General features: G+C 44.5%; 1 protein-coding gene across 3 annotated transcripts in view; it reads right to left on the bottom strand.

The window, feature by feature from the left end:
• Window positions 1–280: 280 nt before the first annotated feature.
• The window catches only part of KCNG2 (potassium voltage-gated channel modifier subfamily G member 2), an 82,701-nt gene continuing 62,681 nt past the window's right edge, over window positions 281–20,300 (bottom strand). For all 3 annotated transcript variants that reach the window (XM_075125342.1, XM_075125343.1, XM_048840044.2), the window contains one exon: window positions 281–2,664. In XM_075125342.1, the coding sequence (XP_074981443.1) occupies window positions 1,858–2,664 (807 nt within the window). In that variant the 3' untranslated portion in view covers window positions 281–1,857. The remainder of the gene's footprint in view (window positions 2,665–20,300) is intronic.

The raw sequence follows: 20,300 nt of genomic DNA, 5'->3' as shown, positions 1-20,300 counted from the left end.
CCATGGGAGTGGTAGGTGCCCTTCCCATCTCAACCTCAGACCCAGAGCTGGCACCTATTTGAGAATGGAAGTGGGTACACTGGCGGTTTCCAGCATGAAGACAGCTCAGATTTTCATCTTGTTTTTTAAATTAAACAGATTTTTCAAATTCCTTGACCCGTTGTTCTGATAATGGCCAATGTTTAACATGGGCCAGGAAGAGCAAATGGCTGCTGTCAGCTGTGGGGACACTGGAGCACATGGCACTGCCTCCAAAAGAAAAGAAAAGCCAATGCAACAATACAGGAACCAAACTTCCAGTTTTTATTAAAATAAAACAATCTTTTAGGTCTTTCAGTCCATTCCTTTGAGGAATAGCTTACTACAGTCATCTACTAGTGTAGGGTTATTCTCGTCTCCATTGGGGGGAAAAACAAAAACATCTGTAATATAACAGTATTTGTTCATTTCCTGACCGCAGGGGTGGAACAGAAAAGGGCAGTGTAAATGTTCCTGTATCTGTAAAGAATGAGGTGCCCATCAATGTTGTTTTTCTTAAATGTTACCCAGTATTAGGAATACATCCAGAGGTACGCTACACGCTGAACTGAACCAGCTACGCAGCTCAGCAAAGGAGGAGCAGCATAGGGTGGAGAGCTCACAGATGCTCATGATATGAAAAATTTGATTCAGTAAACAAAAAATGGTTGACTTTTTGTTTAAATGTAGTGTTCTTCTGGAATGAAAACTAGAGGGAAGGGAGGGAAGGACATTTGTAACCTGGGTCTAAAAAGATAATCTCTTCCCAGCTTGGAAGAGATGCAAGATTATACCCTAACATGTGGGACAGCTGCTGATTTGGGGCTTGATCCCCAAAGTCCATGGAAGGACTCCCATTGACTTAATGGATTTGGATCAAGGTTTTTGTACAGAGCTGCAGTCTTCAAAGTACTACTGCAGAAAACTACATAGACATGAGTCTCTGCAACGGTTCCCATCCTGCCTCACCACAAGGGCAGGTGGTTTTGATTTTTGCTTAAATGTTAAACAGTCTTTAAAACACAGGAAGGAGGAGGCTTTTTTTCTCTTTTTTTTAAGCAATATGCAAAGGTGAGCAAAGGAAAACAAGTTGACATTCAGTGTCATTAACAAGGTTGTCCATGTATATTTCTGTCCTCAGGGCTCAAGTGCAAAGCCTATAGTTGTAGATATGCATGTTTACTAAATAATGCATAAAGAGCGAGAGCGCAAGTCAGCAGGTAGCCCAGACGATGGGTCCCAATTTAATAAATAAATAAATAAATAAAATCACTATTTATTAAAAGACAAGGGAATAGGGATAAATTTGCCCTTCTGCTGGCCAAGGCAGGCCTCTCTCCCCCATCTTTCAACTTTCCCCTTTACATTTTGAGATGTACACCCCATAGGGGTGCCATGTAGATTGCATCCATTGTGCATAGGGAATAAGGGTTTGGGGACATTCTCAGCACAGAGTAGGGCCACCAGGAAGCTTATGTACAGTAAATGGCACCCTTCTTTCTCCCGGTAATGGGCCCTTAGGATGAATTCTCTCTCCAAATTTATTTTTTCTTGTTAGCAGACACAGTGGAAACCTGGCTTAAGCAACTGCTCCTTGGGGGCTATCCAAAATCAGTTGCTTAATTAAAGTGGCCTTCTACGAAAGAGGGAGCAGAACTGTACTCCCACGTTGTTTTTAGACACACTTTAGGGTGCTCTCTTAAGATAAAAGTTACTCAAGAAGGACAGTCTCTTGTACTGGTCTCACTGTTAAAATACCCAGATTTATGTTAGTTCCATAGGGTTTTGTTTCAGATCTGGAACTCTCATTTGCTGGCTAAATCTTTTAGTTGTTTGCAATCAACATCTCCTCTTGTCTTCCTGGTTCATTGCTGGCTGACGCCACGCCCCATCTGCGTCTAGTGGGGAGGAGGTACCCACTCCCTGAGAACTGTCAGCATTTGGGGCTTCCTCTAGCTGGTGCAACTGTCTGCTTGCAGCTCTCTGCTGCTGTTCCTTTAGCTCTGTGTAGGAGCGGGAAAAAGTGTGAAAGATGGAAGTGACCGGAAAAGCCATCAGCAAAATACCACTCAAGATACTGCTCAGGGCTACTACCTGTCCTGGGATGCTCCGAGGAACCATGTCTCCATAGCCTACAGTTGTCATGGAGATAACAGCCCACCAATAGCTGGTGGGAACACTAGTGAATTCTTGCTTGGCTCCCAGTTCACTCTCTGCCAAATAAACCAGTGGAGAAAAGAGCGCCATGGCAACACAAAGGAAGAGGAGGAGGAGTCCAAATTCCCTGGTGCAGCGGCGCACTGTGAGTCCCAGTGTCTGCAGTCCCAGCGAATGGCGTGCCAGTCTCATGACATACAGGATTCGGAGAGCCCGCAAGAAGCGTAGAACCAGGCCCACTCGCTCCAAGTATTTGTTTCCTGCTCCACTGCCAGGCTTCCTGTTGCTGTTTTTGGCAGAGACCATATCCACTATCAGAGAGATGTAGAAAGGCAAGATGGCTAAGATGTCGATGATGTTGAGGGGGGTCTTCAGGAAGGCACACTTGCTTTCTGCCTGAATGGAGCGCAGGAGGAACTCAAAGGAAAACCAAGCCACGCAAACTGTCTCCAACACAAAGATGTCGTAGCACTTCTGAGAACATTCACCCTAACAGGAGGGGGAGAAAACAGAAAAGAATAAAAGACAAGGGATTTAGCCAAAGGATCAACGAATAAAAGTTTAATAGTGCTTCTTAAAGACACCCTCCAGTGTAGTTTAAAACTTATCCAAATCACTGGTAACAAAGAGAAAATAAACCACAGAAAATGTTTAGAATGGGTAATTGAAAACCAGAATAACGGATGTCAAGACAGAACACTGATGGCTTGACAGGCTGCCGATGAAGACTGAGGGCAGGTCTACATTAGAAACTTGCATTGCTGCACTGCTGTAGCCCTTCTGGTGAAGGCACTCTAAGCCAATGGGAGAGATCGCTCCCGTTGGCTTAATAACTCCACCGCCATGAGACACGGTACCTATGTCGGTGGGAGAAGTTGTCCCACTGATGTAGTGCTGTCTACACCAGCGCTTAGGTTGGTATAACTACGTTGCTCGGGTGTGTGGATTATTTACATGCCTGAGCGACGAAGTTATACTGAAGTAATTCTGTAGTGTAGATCAAAGCTGAGACTAATGTCCTGATCCTGCAGTGAGCTCTCTGTGATTGCATGGTACTACACCCAGAATATGAAGATGTTGAAAGAATGATGGGTCACAATTTATATCAATGAAACTTTAATACATAGTTCCTACAGAGTTAGATTTTTAATAAATAATTGACTTCCACCAATCAACATGCTGTTTATAACTGTGGCTTACGACAATCTATAATGCTTTTAAATGACATGCTTAGAATAGTCTATAACATTATTCACATGTGTAACATGCTTAACAATCTTAATAATTTATTAACCTTCTATAAAAACTACTTGGAACAGTGAGTAAGTATTTCTAAAAGAAAAAATAAAAACCCCCTCCCCTAACTCTTTTTTTTTTGGGAAAAAGATGTTTTTAGTTATTTACTTACTTATAACTAATCATAACAATTTTCCCTCGTACTGTTGGAGGCAGAGAATTATTTGAATAAATTCCTTCCACTGCAGACTGGCTTAATGGAAAATGAGCTTTTTATTCACAAAAGCTGCAAACAAACTAACCTCTGAGCACTTGAGCAGCAATGAATAATAATAATAATAATGACTGTCCTTTGATTGCTAATACACTGCCAATTCACAGCTATAGTGTTGCTATTAACTTTCATCCCAGTGGTAATCACCTTGAGCAAATAAACAGTTGCTGATTTACTTAGGATCACAGAACAGTTCTCATATTTAAATATTCATGTTGAAATGTTACTGTTTTACAGCAGGTTTTGGAGGAGTGGAGGGGCATTTGTTTAGCACCAATGTAAGACATCTTATTTGTTTGACTTCAGGATGGTTCATGAACTTTTATATATTAACATAACTCCTGTAGCCACAGACTGTATACGATTATCTTCTTCTCTCATTCTATTTTAAATTATATTTGACTGATATTTATCACCCATTTAAATGTGTCCTTTTGTCATGGGCAGCGGGCGGAACCTCCACTAGTGGGAGGCTAGCCTGCCGGCCCCGCCCCTTCTGCCTGCTGGCCCCGCCCCTCACAGCCCTGAAACCTGTCTCCCCCCCCGATAACAGGAGGAGCCCTGAGTGCTCCCCGTGACCAGAGGAGCCCCAGCTCACCCAGCCCAGCCACCATATCCTATGGGGGCAGTTGCCTCTGGAAGGCTTTGCCTTACCTGGCCTATTATACCTGCCGCCAATGCTTTTTGTCAATGTTTACAGTTGGGAAATATTCTGGAAGGCCCTACTCCATTGGTTCTCAACCAGGGCTCCGTGGCACTGAGCCTCACAGTGCAAAAGCCGTCCCCACACACGCACCTGGTAGCTGAGCCAGGAGCCCTGACCCCCCCTCCCACTGGGCCCTGGAGTTTTTATAGTATGTTGGTGAGGGGGAACCTCAGAAAGAAAAAGGTTGAGAACGCCTGCCCTAGGCCTCTCTGGAGCACAAACCCTGCCATTTTATTTGATTTTTTACTGCCTCGGGTAGTTGAATGTTTTTTTTTTTTTTAAATGGAGGACGGAGGAAGAGGCATCAGCGGTGCAAGTTGGTCCTGACCTTGTCTATGAACATGCTAGGATATTTGTGAATGTAAACAGATGTGTCCCCACATACACCATATCCCTCTTTAACTGTACAGCTGGCAACTTACAGACATCTTTTACTATGTAGGGCCATGGTCATAACTTTTTTATCTATGGAGGCCTTTATAATGTCTTCTTCAATTTGATTTTTGTAACCCTTTCTTTTCTCCACATCCCAGTGCAGAGAAGCACATACTCCTCACAGCAGACTATTTCCTGTCTGGATTCAAAGACTCAACCATCATCCCTTAAGAATTATCTATCTTAGGAGAAAAAAATTAAGTGGGAATTTTCCCCATTGGTAAACCTGGGATTTCTTTGTTGTTTTTTTCTATTTAGTTGATAAGTTTTGTAACCCCCCATTTTCTTCCCAGGTTACACAGTAGACGGCAACTCTCACATGCTGCTTGGAAACCTTATGTCATTAAGGATAACGGAGAACCTTGGGACCACAGCTGCGAGGGGGAATTAGATGGGTATCCTCTAGTCACCCCTCTGCAGTATTCCTATTACTCTTATGAATATTTATAGGTGGTGGTGCCGCACAGGGCCAGGCACTGTATACATTGGTGGGTGTACCTCCATTGCCTCCAGGAACACAAATATAAATAATGGCTCTTATGCAGACAATAAACGCCCAAAATAAAACCAATGCAAATTTACTTAAAATTTATCCTAACAACATACAATAGGAAGTGCAACAGGTTAATGTAGCTTAAGCTCTTAGTGCTGCAAGGGAAGAGCTAATGGCTGCAACTTCTAACAGCAAGCTGCAACATAACCCTAACCAACACTCATGGGTGGTGGGTGGAGCCCCCCTTCGGGGAGGCTAGCACCGGCTCTGCCCCTTCCGCCCATTCCCCCACGACCCGAGCCCCCTTCCCTCCCTTTGGCTGGAGGAGCTCCCTGCAGGCCGAAGCCCCGAGACCCCCGGGCCGGAGTCCCAGGCCACCTGCAGCCGGGCCATGCATCCCCTCTGCAGATCCCAAGTCACCTGGACAATAGCGTGTATCTCTCAGACACTCCTCCGGGAGAAGCTTTGCTATGCCCCATGCAGGCTCTGGGGCGGCTGAAGAGGTAGTATGTGCAACTCAGCTTCCTGGGTTCATCAGCAATCTCCCTTGAGTCCAGGGGCTGAAGCTGAATAGCACATACTGCCTCCTCAGCCACTCCAGCACCGGCATGGGGCATAATAAATCAAAAACTTCCCCCCAAAACTCTGCAACCGGGGATCCAGCGGCCACGGCAGTGCAAGGGGAGGCTGAGCCTCCCATGGCCTATTATACCCACCACCTGTGCCAACACTTGTTGGATCATATTAAAGAAGTTCTGTATTAAAATCACAAATGAGTTTGATTCCCCATAGTTTAAATTCCAGGGTATTACTAATTAAGAAGTCTCTTGGTTTTTGGTACTGTTTCTCTCCCTCTATGTGTGAAACTTGCAAGCTGCTAATTGTGTTAGTACTTTCTAAGACAGAGTCTGTTCTCAAAGCAATTCACAGAGAGAGAGACTCAAAGCAATACTCTAACAACAGAAACAACACCCAGAGACTCCCCACCCTTTTGTTGTATTAACAATTGTGATTAAAATAGAGATAGAGGATGTATGTGGATGGATGCTTGGTGTGGATAATAACTGAATGATCAGGGAGGTGCCAGCCTAAGAATCCAGTGTCCATCGGCTGAAGAAGGCGTCAAGTGGAAATAACCAGAGGACCCCCCCGGAGGGCAGACTGGAATCCACCCAACAGCCTCAAGAATGGGAGAACCAAAGAACAAGATAACATCTTGGAGCCGTCAGGAATGTGCTATCTGCTGATTGATTCAGCAACAGCATGATGAAGCAATTCCCATAGACTGGCATAGGAAGAAATTCCTATAAAAATAGACTCTAAAAAGTGAGAACTTTGGGGGGTCTGATTCTGCAAACCAACTTCCAGGAGCATCAGATGAGCATCTGACAAGGCCCTGCTCCCTCCTCATGTCCAGGCCACCTGGCCAGTGGCTTGGCATGAGCAACTCTAAGGCTGGTAACTATGATAACAACCTTGCAGAACCTGTGTGTGTGTGTGTGTGTGTGTGTGTATGAATGAATGTGTGAATAAATATGAGATTGAATGGAATGTTATAACTAGAACTAACTGCTTTCTATGATTCTTTCTGTATTCACAATAAATGTGGTATTTTGCCTTTTTCCCTTTAATAAGATCCTGCTGGTTTTTATTTTATTGGTACAACATTTTGGTGGAGAATTGCGAAAGGGGGAATATTGGTAAAAAACCTCAGTTATTGTAAATATTGGTGTGCACACCGCCAGCTCTAGTGAGCTAGGCATTTCTATTAGGTTAACCAGACCTGCTGGCCTCCGAGAAGGTAGCAGGGGACCTGCTGGCCTCCGAGAAGGTAGCAGGAAAAACAGATTTAACCAGACCTGCTGGCCTCCAAGAAGGTAGCAGGGAGAAATAGATTAACTGGACCTGCTGGCCTCTGGGAAGGTAGCAGGGGACCTGCTGGCCTCCGAGAAGGTAGCAGGGAAGAACAGGTAAACCGGACCTGCTGGCCTCCGAGAAGGTAGCAGGGAGAAATAGGTTAACCAGACCTGCTGGCCTCCGAGAAGGTAGCAGGGAGAAATTGGTTAACCAGACCTGCTGGCCTCCGAGAAGGTAGCAGGGAGAAATAGGTTAACTGGACCTGCTGGCCTCTGGGAAGGTAGCAGGGGACCTGCTGGCCTCCGGGAAGGTAGCAGGGGAAAAACGCATAGATTAAGCTATGATTTCAGAATCTAGACTGTGACACTTGCTAAGTAATACCAGCAGTGACAAAGAGATTGAAATATCCATGTTAAGATGTTTAAAAGAAAACAGGGTAAGCCAGTACCAGAGGGAGGAATGGAGTCAGAAGGAACTCCATCCTCACCTTTTGTTAAAGAAATTACACCTTTTAAACAAATCCTTCAAAAATGTGGGCACAGTCCTTGGACTAAACAAGCCCTAGCTGATGTCTGCACTATTTCGGACCTAGAGGATAGATTGGCTCAGTATATCCTCATATACAAACCTTCTAGTGCTGCCAAAAGAGATGCAGCAGCAATTTGGTTGTTGTGGGAGGCATGTAAGGATTCTTCCCTCCGCTTGTCTTCATGTAAAGAGGAAAAGGCACAAACGGAAAAGGGAGCAGACAATTGGAAGGTGCTGGCTACAAATACCCAAAGCCAGCTGAAAATAGTGAAAGAGGCACTCCAGGAATACAAAAAGAGTGAAAAAGTTAACTCTGCAGAGGCTGGAGGGAATTAAGCAGTTAAACGTGTATGTATCTGTCTGTGTGTGTGTAAATATGTAAAGTTCTAAGGACCAGTTAGTTTTGTTTTTGTTTTAAATAATGCCACTAAAAATCCATTTGACTCTTTAATTCAAAGTTGCAAAACTGACAGACCTTTTTGCTAGACACAGGTAATTAGTGTTGTTTGGCTTTGGGATTTGGCATTTAACCCTTAAAAGGTTTCAGAGGAACAGCCGTGTTAGTCTGTATTCGCAAAAAGAAAAGGAGTACTTGTGGCACCTTAGAGACTAACCAATTTATTTGAGCATGAGCTTTCGTGAGCCACAGCTCACTTCATCAGATGTTTACCGTGGAAACTGCAGCAGACTTTATATACACACAGAAATCATGAAACAATACCTCCTCCCACCCCACTGTCCTGCTGGTAATAGCTTATCTAAAGTGATCAACAGGTGGGCCATTTCCAGCACAAATCCAGGTTTTCTCACCCTCCACCCCCCCACACAAATTCACTCTCCTGCTGGTGCTAGCCCATCCAAAGTGACAACTCTTTACATAATCAAGTCGGGCTATTTCCTGCATAGATCAAGGTTTTCTCACATTTCTCTCGTCCCCTAAAGCCCCTACTCTACTTGCGCTATATTGATGACATCTTCATCATCTGGACCCATGGAAAAGAAGCCCTTGAGGAATTCCACCATGATTTCAACAATTTCCATCCCACCACCAACCTCAGCCTGGTCCAGTCCACACAAGAGATCCACTTCCTGGACACTACAGTGCTAATAAACAATGGCCACATAAACACCACCCTATACCGGAAACCTACTGACCGCTATTCCTACCTGCATGCCTCCAGCTTTCACCCTGACCACACCACACGATCCATCGTCTACAGCCAAGCTCTGCGATACAACCGCATTTGCTCCAACCCCTCAGACAGAGACAAACACCTACAAGATCTCTGTCAAGCTTTCTTACAACTACAATACCCACCTGCAGAAGTAAAGAAACAGATTGATAGAGCCAGAAGAGTTCCCAGAAGTTACCTACTACAGGACAGGCCTAACAAAGAAAATAACAGAACGCCACTAGCGGTCACCTTCAGCCCCCAACTAAAACCCCTCCAACGCATTATTAAGGATCTACAACCTATCCTAAAGGATGACCCAACACTCTCACAAGTCTTGGGAGACAGGCCAGTCCTTGCCTACAGACAGCCCCGCAACCTGAAGCAAATACTCACCAACAACCACATACCACACAACAGAACCACTAACCCAGGAACTTATCCTTGCAACAAAGCCCGTTGCCAATTGTGCCCACATATCTATTCAGGGGACACCATCACAGGGCCTAATAACATCAGCCACACTATCAGAGGCTCGTTCACCTGCACATCCACCAATGTGATATATGCCATCATGTGCCAGCAATGCCCCTCTGCCATGTACATTGCTCAAACTGGACAGTCTCTACGTAAAAGAATAAATGGACACAAATCAGATGTCAAGAATTATAACATTCATAAACCAGTCGGAGAACACTTCAATCTCTCTGGTCACGCAATCACAGACATGAAGGTCGCTATCTTAAAACAAAAAAACTTCAAATCCAGACTCCAGCGAGAAACTGCTGAATTGGAATTCATTTGCAAATTGGATACTATTAATTTAGGCTTAAATAGAGACTGGGAGTGGCTAAGTCATTATGCAAGGTAGCCTGTTTCCTCTTGTTTTTTCCTACCCCCCCCCCCCCCCCCAGATGTTCTGGTTTAACTTAGATTTAAATCTGGAGAGTGGTCAGTTTAGATGAGCTATTACCAGCAGGAGAGTGAGTTTGTGTGTGTATGGGGGTGGGGGGGATGTGAGAAAACCTTGATCTATGCAGGAAATAGCCCGACTTGATTATGTAAAGAGTTGTCACTTTGGATGGGCTAGCACCAGCAGGAGAGTGAATTTGTGTGGGGGGGTGGAGGGTGAGAAAACCTGGATTTGTGCTGGAAATGGCCCACCTGTTGATCACTTTAGATAAGCTATTACCAGCAGGACAGTGGGGTGGGAGGAGGTATTGTTTCATGATTTCTGTGTGTATATAAAGTCTGCTGCAGTTTCCACGGTAAACATCTGATGAAGTGAGCTGTGGCTCACGAAAGCTCATGCTCAAATAAATTGGTTAGTCTCTAAGGTGCCACAAGTACTCCTTTTCTTTTTGCGAACCCTTAAAAGGTAACTCAATGCTTTACAAAATTTAAAATGTTTTTAAGTTGTTGCTGCAGCAGGGCAGTCAAAATCAGGAGAATATAAAAAAAAAAATTTTTTTTTGGATTCTTTTTGTTTGTTTGTTTTTGTAACAAAATAGCAGATGAGAGTTATAGTAAAAAAAAAAAATTAAAAAAAGACAGTGCCTCTCTGAAGCAACAGCAGGGGTGAGGTGCACAAAACAAAAAGAAGCAATGTTAGAAACACTGAGTCTTAAAATGGCTCTGAGTAATCAGACTGTCACTTTGATAAAGGTGCATGAAAACTCTGTAAGCAAAAAAAGAAATAGTGACACCTTATGTAAAAATGGATCTGGATAATGTTATGGAAGTTAAACTATGGAAGGAATGTGCATTTGCCCCAGAACATGTGCAGGGTATATTGTAGAAGGGGCAAAAGAAATGCAAACATACCATGCTACTTCATTAAAATGCTATTAGGGCTCCAAAGGGAGCCACAATAGGTTGGGTTTTCTTTTTCAGATTGCTGTGTGTTTTGGAAGCAGAAGTTAAAAGTAATCAAAACTCTGGTGAAAGTTGATTGTGTCCTTTTAAGATAGACTCTCTGAGCTGCTGATGGCTTTAAATCCAAAAGCAGGAAGTTTCTGTGAAAATGCAAATTACCTAAATGATGAAGGAAAGAACTAGCAGCACAAAGGAGCTGCAGATAAAGGACATACCTGGTCAGCAAACAAATTGTCTAAATAAAAGGCATGGGATAACAAGATAATTTTAATAAATTTAATGATAATAAGTATCCCTGTAACAACGTATCGTGTGTATGATTTTTGGAAAAATCCTTTAAGGTCGTATGGTAATGATGCTTCTCAGTTACTACCTGTAAATAAAACTTAAAGCTTAACACAGCAGGAAAAACATTATAAACTTGGTCTGCTGTATAAGAAGGAAAACTCAGGGATTTAATGACTAAACAGTGGGATAATTTCCCCATAACCCTTAAAAGATAAAAGCCATTGAAACCTGGCCTGCCTATAGAACAAAAACAGGAAAATATGGGGGCAATTTCTCTGTTTTGCCTGCAATCAGCCAGGGTATTTGTAAAAGAAATATTTTAAGCAATAATCTGCCACCCCAAAAGGGGTAGAAACATGTTCTTTTTGTCTTTCAGAAAATCAGGAAAAGCTGATGCCAGCTGAAAAGCAACCCAATACCATGAATCTACTGTCACAATAGAAATTGTGTTCTGTGTTCTATGTTTTGTCTTGTGTTTTGTCTTGTTGCTAGCACTGTTGTGTGTTTAAAAAAAAAAAAATAGTGAAGACCTGCAGGAACTTAAAAATAAATTAAGCTTTCTGTCCCAGCTACAGGACAGCCTGATACAAAAACAAGTGCATGCCAATGTAGACTTGGTCCAAATTGGTCTGGGTAACCTAAAAGGCCGATGGAATCTTTAGTAATGGCTTAATACTACCACATGGCTTATCCATAAGAAAAAAAAAAATATTAGAAATAGGAAACTACACAGCCATAGCTATGGGATGCACTGAAATGCAGATACCTGCACTAGCTACTTTGGAACACAAAATGTTCTGGGTCATATTGGGAAATATTAAGGGTTTGATGCATTTGTTAAAAAAGAAAGAGATCATTGTTTGACACTTATCAATATGAATGGATGCAATATGTTTCCAGTACTGTAAACCAGACTTGTTAATGGGAGAAATTGTTGTCAAAATTGCACACCAACAGTCCCTGGAGGCAAAGGTATTGAAGGTTAACCCACTCCCCATATTACACATGGGATCCTTTTGGCTACCCTGGACCTTGAGCCAGTGGGCTGGGGAGGGAGGGAAGCTATTCGACACTAGAGGTTGTACCGAATGGACTCCTCAAAAGTGGGTGTGCCTCATCTTGCCTGTTGCCCCAGAACCTTGTAGTAAAGATACATCACTAGGATCATGTATGTGGCATGAATCGGAATCACAAACTCAAATTGCCTCACAGTACTTTCTCTTGAATAGGCTACGTAGAAAGTGACACTGACGATTATAAATCTTAGTGTCAAAAGGGGGATTATGTTGGATCATATTAAAGAAGTTCTGTATTAAAATCACAAATGAGTTTGATTCCCCATAGTTTAAATTCCAGGGTATTACTAATTAAGAAGTCTCTTGGTTTTTGGTACTGTTTCTCTCCCTCTATGTGTGAAACTTGCAAGCTGCTAATTGTGTTAGTACTTTCTAAGACAGAGTCTGTTCTCAAAGCAATTCACAGAGAGAGAGACTCAAAGCAATACTCTAACAACAGAAACAACACCCAGAGACTCCCCACCCTTTTGTTGTATTAACAATTGTGATTAAAATAGAGATAGAGGATGTATGTGGATGGATGCTTGGTGTGGATAATAACTGAATGATCAGGGAGGTGCCAGCCTAAGAATCCAGTGTCCATCGGCTGAAGAAGGCGTCAAGTGGAAATAACCAGAGGACCCCCCGGAGGGCAGACTGGAATCCACCCAACAGCCTCAAGAATGGGAGAACCAAAGAACAAGATAACATCTTGGAGCCGTCAGGAATGTGCTATCTGCTGATTGATTCAGCAACAGCATGATGAAGCAATTCCCATAGACTGGCATAGGAAGAAATTCCTATAAAAATAGACTCTAAAAAGTGAGAACTTTGGGGGGTCTGATTCTGCAAACCAACTTCCAGGAGCATCAGATGAGCATCTGACAAGGCCCTGCTCCCTCCTCATGTCCAGGCCACCTGGCCAGTGGCTTGGCATGAGCAACTCTAAGGCTGGTAACTATGATAACAACCTTGCAGAACCTGTGTGTGTGTGTGTGTGTGTGTGTGTATGAATGAATGTGTGAATAAATATGAGATTGAATGGAATGTTATAACTAGAACTAACTGCTTTCTATGATTCTTTCTGTATTCACAATAAATGTGGTATTTTGCCTTTTTCCCTTTAATAAGATCCTGCTGGTTTTTATTTTATTGGTACAACACACTCTTACAGATAGATCTACCCTGTCCCTAAGTGAGCACTCTCCCTTACACTTCTAGTCCGGGCCCCTCTCTTGCAGCGGTGTGTTGGGCGAGCAGGAGTTCAGGTAGTGGCGGATTAGCCACTGGGCTGACGGGGCCCGTGCGCAGGGGCCCCGGTCAATTGGGGGACCCTGGAAAAAATCCACTGCCACATGGCAGAAGCCCAGAGGCCCGGAAGAAGCACTGGGTGGGGCAAGGCAAGCCCGAGTGCCCCGACCCCAGCTGCGACCCTGGAACCAGAGTAGCTCTTGCTCCCTGCATGGTCTCAGGGCTGGGGGAGCTCTCAGTCCCCACTGCGGTCCAGGGGACATGGCGGGGGGACGACAGAGCTTCTCTGGTCGGGGGGGGTGTGTGTGCACTGGATGAGGATTTAGGAGATAAGAGTTCAATGCCTGGCTCTGGCACAGAGTTCCTCTGTAAGTCACTTGGACCTAGACCCTCACAGGTATTTAGGCACCTAACTCCTCTTCATCTGCGCCTGAGTCCCCGCATCTTCCATAAAATCAAGGTAATACTATCAGCTTTTGTCTATTTAGTTTGTAAACTCGCGGTGGCAGGGCCCAGCTCTTACTACTGACCAAAAGAGCTCAGCACAGTGGGTATTCAGGGCTTTTGACAATCTGACTGCAAGGTGTACAGCATCTAGAACAACCACGTGCTGCCATAATACAAATAAGTAGTCATTACAAATGGATGTGTCCAATATCATTAAGTCTCACAAAGATTAAAAACAATGCAACAAATGTTCTATAGGTCTGTTCCTGATTGGGCTGTGTGCGCACATAACTCTCCTTACTTGATAAGCTTTGGCTGTCATTTGTTAGAATAAGCATCTTTTTACATAAGAGTCCATTTCAATTGCATTTGGCTTCCAGTTCCAAATACTATAATCCTGTTCAGTGAGTTTAGGCCACCTTATTTTCTTCATCTGAGCAGCAGCACGAGAGCCAGTAACACAAAGGTTGGAAGCAACAATGAAGAATCTTTTTAATCATAGAATCTCAGGGTTGGAAGGGACCTCAGCAGGTCATCTAGTCCAGCCCCCTGGTCAAAGCAGGATGAGTCCCCAATTTTTGCCCCAGATCCCTAAATGGCCCCCTCAGGGATTGAACTCACAACCCTGGGTTTAGCAGGCTAATGCTCAAACCACTGAGCTATCCCTCTCCCATCCATCCTTCTGTATGCCTCAGTAAATGCTGGTCCTGAGCAGCAGTGAAGAGAACTGAGTTCAGTTGCACTGCAGTACGCCCTGAAGTATGAGGATTGATAGCCCTTGCAATTGTCATCCTCACAAGTGTAAGTGCAGATGCTATAGAAACGAGCAAGATTCTGCTCTGCAGTCTTGCCAGAAAAAAAGCTAACTGTAGCACTTGGAATCTACCAAACACCTGCTTCATATAAACATGGCAGGGACTGAGACAATTCAGACAGGGATTGTTTCCCATAAGGAGCAGCTGTGCAGCACTATAGCGTGTAAATCACCAACAAAACAGAACTCCACTGGGGCTGAGACTGAGTCCACGCCAAAGACGTTTCTGTACAGCTTGATCAGCTTCCATGGGGAATGCCAGCACGAAGAATTTGCGCTTTTAGCTGAAAGGAGCTGCCCAAGAGCCATAGGGTGGTCTCACAAGACAGTGAAATTCTGAAATGTTCAGGGAGATCACCCCCCCCCCCCTTTTTAGGCTGTGCTCCTATAATCACACATCTCCTGGAACTAGTGTAAAATTAAAACATGAAGCACTTGGGAGCAGGATTGTAACCCAGGATATACAGCATCTGGGACAAGATGTGTTCCTGCCACACCCATCCCTTTCTGTCTTTTTGTAACACTTGTCCCAACACCCTTTTCTAATACTTGCCGTTATCACACTCTCTCACACACCTTGTTAGCCTCAGTTTTAAAATCTGATCCCTTGCAACATTTTTTATGCTTATTTGCCTCCCTCTATTTTATCTCTTCCCTTCCCCATCTTTTTTAGCTTTGTTTTCTCCCCATTCTTTCCACTTTTTGTTTCTTCTCCTTCATTGCCCTATATTTTTTCTTTATCTGGTTTCCCCTGCCATGATTTCCAGTCCTGTTTTTGTTGTTGTTGTAAAGCTGGTTCCTGTCTTCCCACTTGTTTCCCCAAAGTGGGTCTTTCTGATTTTCCTTCTTTCCCCCTTTATCATGCGATGTAAAGGGTCTTCTGGCTTGCCTCTGGCTGAATTTGCCAGCCTGCTGCTGCCTTTACCTCTGCTCCAAAATACTGAAATGCTGTCGCTTTCTGCCTTTGCACAGCAGAGAGAGAGCATCTCAAGGTGGCATTGGTAATTCTGTGCCCTTCCCCCACAAAACAAAGGCCCAAGGACAATGCTAACATGTCCTCTCCTGGCTGATGATTTTTCATATCCTGTTCTGAAATCATAGGCTGGTTAGTTTTAGGTGTAGCTGACACTATTCTGTTGGTACCCAGAGGCTGGTGCCGGAATGGGAGAAGCTGTTGTGTTCACCAGAATGCATGGACCTTTCACTACCATGACAAAATTTGCCCCCTGTAGTCTCTATTCAGAGCACCATCAGCTAAGTTTCAAATAAATCTTAGGGGATCAAAAGTACTGGGAAGTCCCCCACCTTCATATTGGTCTCTGTATTTTCCATTTGCATCCAGGAGCAAAGTGCTGGAGAGAGAGAGTGTGTGTGAGAGAGAGAGAGAGGGAGCCAGCGAGCGCACGCAAGCAGTGGTTGCTGCCAGCGAATGAGAAGTTTGACATTTATTGTAGTCTGTTTCAGTGGAGTCATCCTGCTCGCAAATGACCTACAGGCTGAGTCTGAACAGCAACCAAACATTTTGATTGAAAATATTAAATTAGAGCTAGATATTGGCCTAGATGTGCTTTTTTGTACCAAAAAATATAGCCAGCATTGGCAAAGATTCTTCAGTCAGAGAACTGCATTAAAAGGGGTGAAACTCACAAAGGTTCACTCAGTCATTACAGGAAGCATTCATGTTCTGCATTTTTATGGCTATCCCTTTTCTTTATCACAATAACTTGTCACTGCTCCTTTCATGTTGTTGATAACTCTGGGCCTGAGTCTGAAAGATGCTGAGCACCTCCCAAAAGATGCTGAGTACCTCCCAAAAGATGCTCAGTGCACTCAACTCCTATTGGAAACTCCAGTGCAAGGTGAGAGTGCGGCATCTTTTGGGATTAGATCATACGTAGATTCATAGATTTTATGGGACCCATGTGGTCGTCAGTTTGAGGTCCTGCAAAACACAGGCCAGAGAATTTCACCAAGCGATGCCTGCATCAAACTCATAACTTCTGGCTGAGCTAAAGCATCTCTGTCAGAAAGACAGTCAGCCTCAATTTGAAGACCCCCCAATAAACAAGAATCCACTATATCCTTAGGTAAATTGTTCCAATGGTAAAACTGTAAAAAAATTGGCTCTTTATTTCCAGGCTGACTTCAGCTTCCAGCCACTGGATCTCCACTGTCTGCAGTTATGATGCTTTTGTCTGCTAGACTAAAGAATCCTTTTGTCTCTCACTGTAAGGCTGGATTTCAAACCTTGAATCATTCTCATAGCTCTTTTCTGACCTCTTTCCAACTTGCTAACATTCTTAGACAGTGGGTATAATAGGCTAAGCCTCCCCTGCAACACAGCCACCAACCTACCACCTTTGAGAGTGCGGACACTTGGACCGTGGTGGCCCCGCCTCTGGTCCGTCCCCAAGGTCCCTTCTCACTTTTCCCCTGTAGTCACATCCGTGTTCCATCTCTTCCCTCCCCTGCTCCACTCCTCTGCCAAGGCCCCTGCCGCTCCTCGCTGAGTCCCCCCCCCATCTCCACTTCCCCTGTGTTCCCCCACTCACTGCTCACTGAGTCTTGACTACCTCCTCTCCTCCACCTCCCCTGAGGTCCTCACTGCCCACCGCTTGCTGACTTCCTCCACCCCCCCTCGTAATCCCCACCCCGCTCAGGGAAGAGGGGGTGGAGGGACTCAGCAGGCAGTGGGGGTTATGGGGAAGGAGTGGAGGAGAGGAGGGACTCAGTGAGTGGCAGAGGTCTCAGAGGAGGAGGGTGGAGGGACTCAGTGAGCGGCAGGTGGGGGGGGGGGGCGTGTTAGGGGAAAGGGGCAGAGTAGAAAAGGGACCCCAGCAGGCGGGGGGCCTTGGGAGCAGGAAGACCTAGAGTGAACAGGGCCTGGTGCGGAGTGTGGGTGGAGCCAGCTGACAGGGTGTGGGGTTATGGTCCAGGTGTAAGGGGCCCTCATTACCATATCATTCTTTAGAACTGACCCTGCTTTGTCAGTTTTTGTGCCATCTGCAAACTTTACCAGCAATGAGTTTACACTTTATTCCAGATCTTTGATCAAAATATTGAATAGCACTGAGCCAAGAACTGATCCCTAAAAGACCCCACTACAAATGCACCTGCTGGATCATAATTCCTCCTTTACAATTACTTTTTGAGACCTATCAATCAGCCAGCTTTTAAATTAATTTAATATGAGTTGCATTTACAGCTTCACTGTAGACATACACCAAAACTATTATTTCATCACAGTTAACTTTTTCGGCCAAACTTGTATCTCATCAAAAAGCAGTATCAACTTTGTCTGACATGTCTTTTCCATAAAACCGTGTTGTCTGGCACTAATTATTCTGTCATACTTTACTGACTACATCCTGCATCAGCTTTTTCATGTTTTTTTCCTGGGATCAATATCAAGCTAACTAGTTATAATTACCTAGATCATCTAATGTACCATTTAAAAATACTGTCTCATTAGCTTGCTTCCACTTCTCTGTTTCGTTGTTAGGCCTTCGATAAATAATAATGGCAATGGCTAAGCTTTTCCTTTAGGTGTTTTTTTTTTAAAAATGTATTCATTTGTATATTATTCCATTCCCTCTGTCTTGAATTTAAAGGTTTCCTGGGTAGTTCCAAAAGTCTTCAATTTCACACAATTCCATTTCCTTGACCCCACTTATAGCATCTAGAGCAGCTGAAATATAAGTATTTGTAACGTTAAGTGATCTGATGTAATTTGTCTAAGTGCTGCATAGATATTAATCACTTCATTACTGAAGTCCAGTTACATAGGGACTAGCCAAAAACAATCAGCTTCTCTATTCCAGTCCAGTTCTCCCATTTTCAGAAAGTAACATCTCCTGGAGCTCTGAGATGAACATGCCCATTTATTTTTCTTCTTCTTCAAGTAAAGGACAGATTTTACCCTTCAAAGCAAGCCAAGGTATGAGTGTGAAAATGCCCAATATTTCCTGTGATATAAATAATGACACCCAGGGATGCATTATGATACCCTTACTAGCACTGAATAGCACCTGACAGCACAAGCAGTCCCACTGAAGGCAATGCAAACATTTGTGGAGTATGGATCCTACTCAGGGTGAATAAGGGTATTGCAAATTGGCCTTCTGTACTTTTTAAACTGTGGATGCAGGCGAAGGAGACATTAGCATTGGATTTCTTCAAAGACTCCTTGTGTGACCTTGGGTCAGTCACCTGCCTTTGTGCCTCAGTTTCCCATCTCCACAATGAGAATAAACCCCAGCCTCACCGGGGTGTTGTGAGACTAAATATATTACAGAGTATGAGGTGCTCAGAAACGTGGACCATCTAAGAACCTAAAATAGATTAAATATGGAACACATTTTGCTGTTTGTACCACAGTTACACCAAATGTGAATAAGTTTAAAAACATAAGGGTGCTGGTGTTTTTTGCGAAAAGATTCCTGAATGTTTAGTTCCTTATAATGACTGTAATGTATTGTGATATTTTAACATAATATGAAAATGAAAACTTAACAGTGCTTACCAATTATGAGGTAAAATTCATATTTGGGGCTGAAAAGTTCATTAAGCACAGGGTATACTTATTACCAAGTTAACAGGAAGCGTACCCCATTGAACCCCTCCTCAGTTATTACTACACTGAAATAATCTGTCCATTTTATCACACCTACGTTCAGACTGGCCACTGCATCCAGAACTTACCATTCTTATGACCTCAACAAACATGGATCTCCAAGTCTCCTTAAAATTTCCTCACACTCCTCCTTGTCCTTTGAAGAAAGCTTAGCCCTTTCCCACCCCCACAGAAAGTAATTTCTATTTAAAGTTAAACTGTATGTAATGTTTGAAGTTAAGAGGGAGAGGATCAGAAGCTGAGTCTGTAATATTTGCTATGAATGGGGAGTTCTGATCATGAGAATTTGCAGAAATTGAGAAATTGTTCCATATGCTCACTCAAAAATGTTATGACCAACACTAAGTGAAACAAAATGCACTCACAGTCCCTAAACTCTCTGTACTGGCTGGAAGAGCTGGCTTTTTCTTTTTCCTGGGGCTATGGCAGGGCTATGTCCTTATGTCGTTTTCGATAGCTGTTGCTCTAGAACAGGGGTGGGTAAACTTTTTGGCCCGAGGGCTACATCAGGGGCTTGTGAAACTGTATGGCAGGTCGGGTAGGAAAGGCTGTGCCTCCCCAAACAGCCTGGCCCCTGCCCCCTATCCGCCCCCTTCCACTTCCCGCCCCGTGACCGCCCCCCTCAGAACTTCGACCCATCCAACCCCCCCGCTCCTTGTCCCCTGACCGCCCCCCCGGGACCCCAACCCCTGACCGCCCCCCCGGCCCTCCCATGCCTATCCAACCCCCCCGTTCCCCAACCCCTGACCGCCCCACCCTGAACCTCCACCCCATCCAACCGCCCCCTGCTCCCTATCTCCTGACTGCCCCCCGAACCCCCACCGGCTCCCCGCCCCCTTACCATGCAGCTCAGAGCAGCAGGAACTTGCAGCCCTGCCACCCGGCCGGAGCCAGCCACGCCGCCTGGAAGGAGCGGTGGGCCAGAGTGCTGGCGGCGCAGCGAGCTGAGGCTGCGGGGGAGTGGGAACAGCTGGGGAGGGGCTGGGGGCTACCTCCCCAGCCAGGAGCTCAAGGATTGGGCAGGACGGTCCCACAGGCCGGATGTGGCCCATGGGATGTAG

The sequence above is a fragment of the Caretta caretta genome, chromosome 2, assembly GCF_965140235.1.
Source record: "Caretta caretta isolate rCarCar2 chromosome 2, rCarCar1.hap1, whole genome shotgun sequence".
NCBI classification, from domain to species: Eukaryota; Metazoa; Chordata; order Testudines; family Cheloniidae; genus Caretta; species Caretta caretta.
The sequence above is the reverse complement of the archived record's forward strand: the minus strand, read 5'-3'. Positions and strand labels throughout refer to the sequence as shown.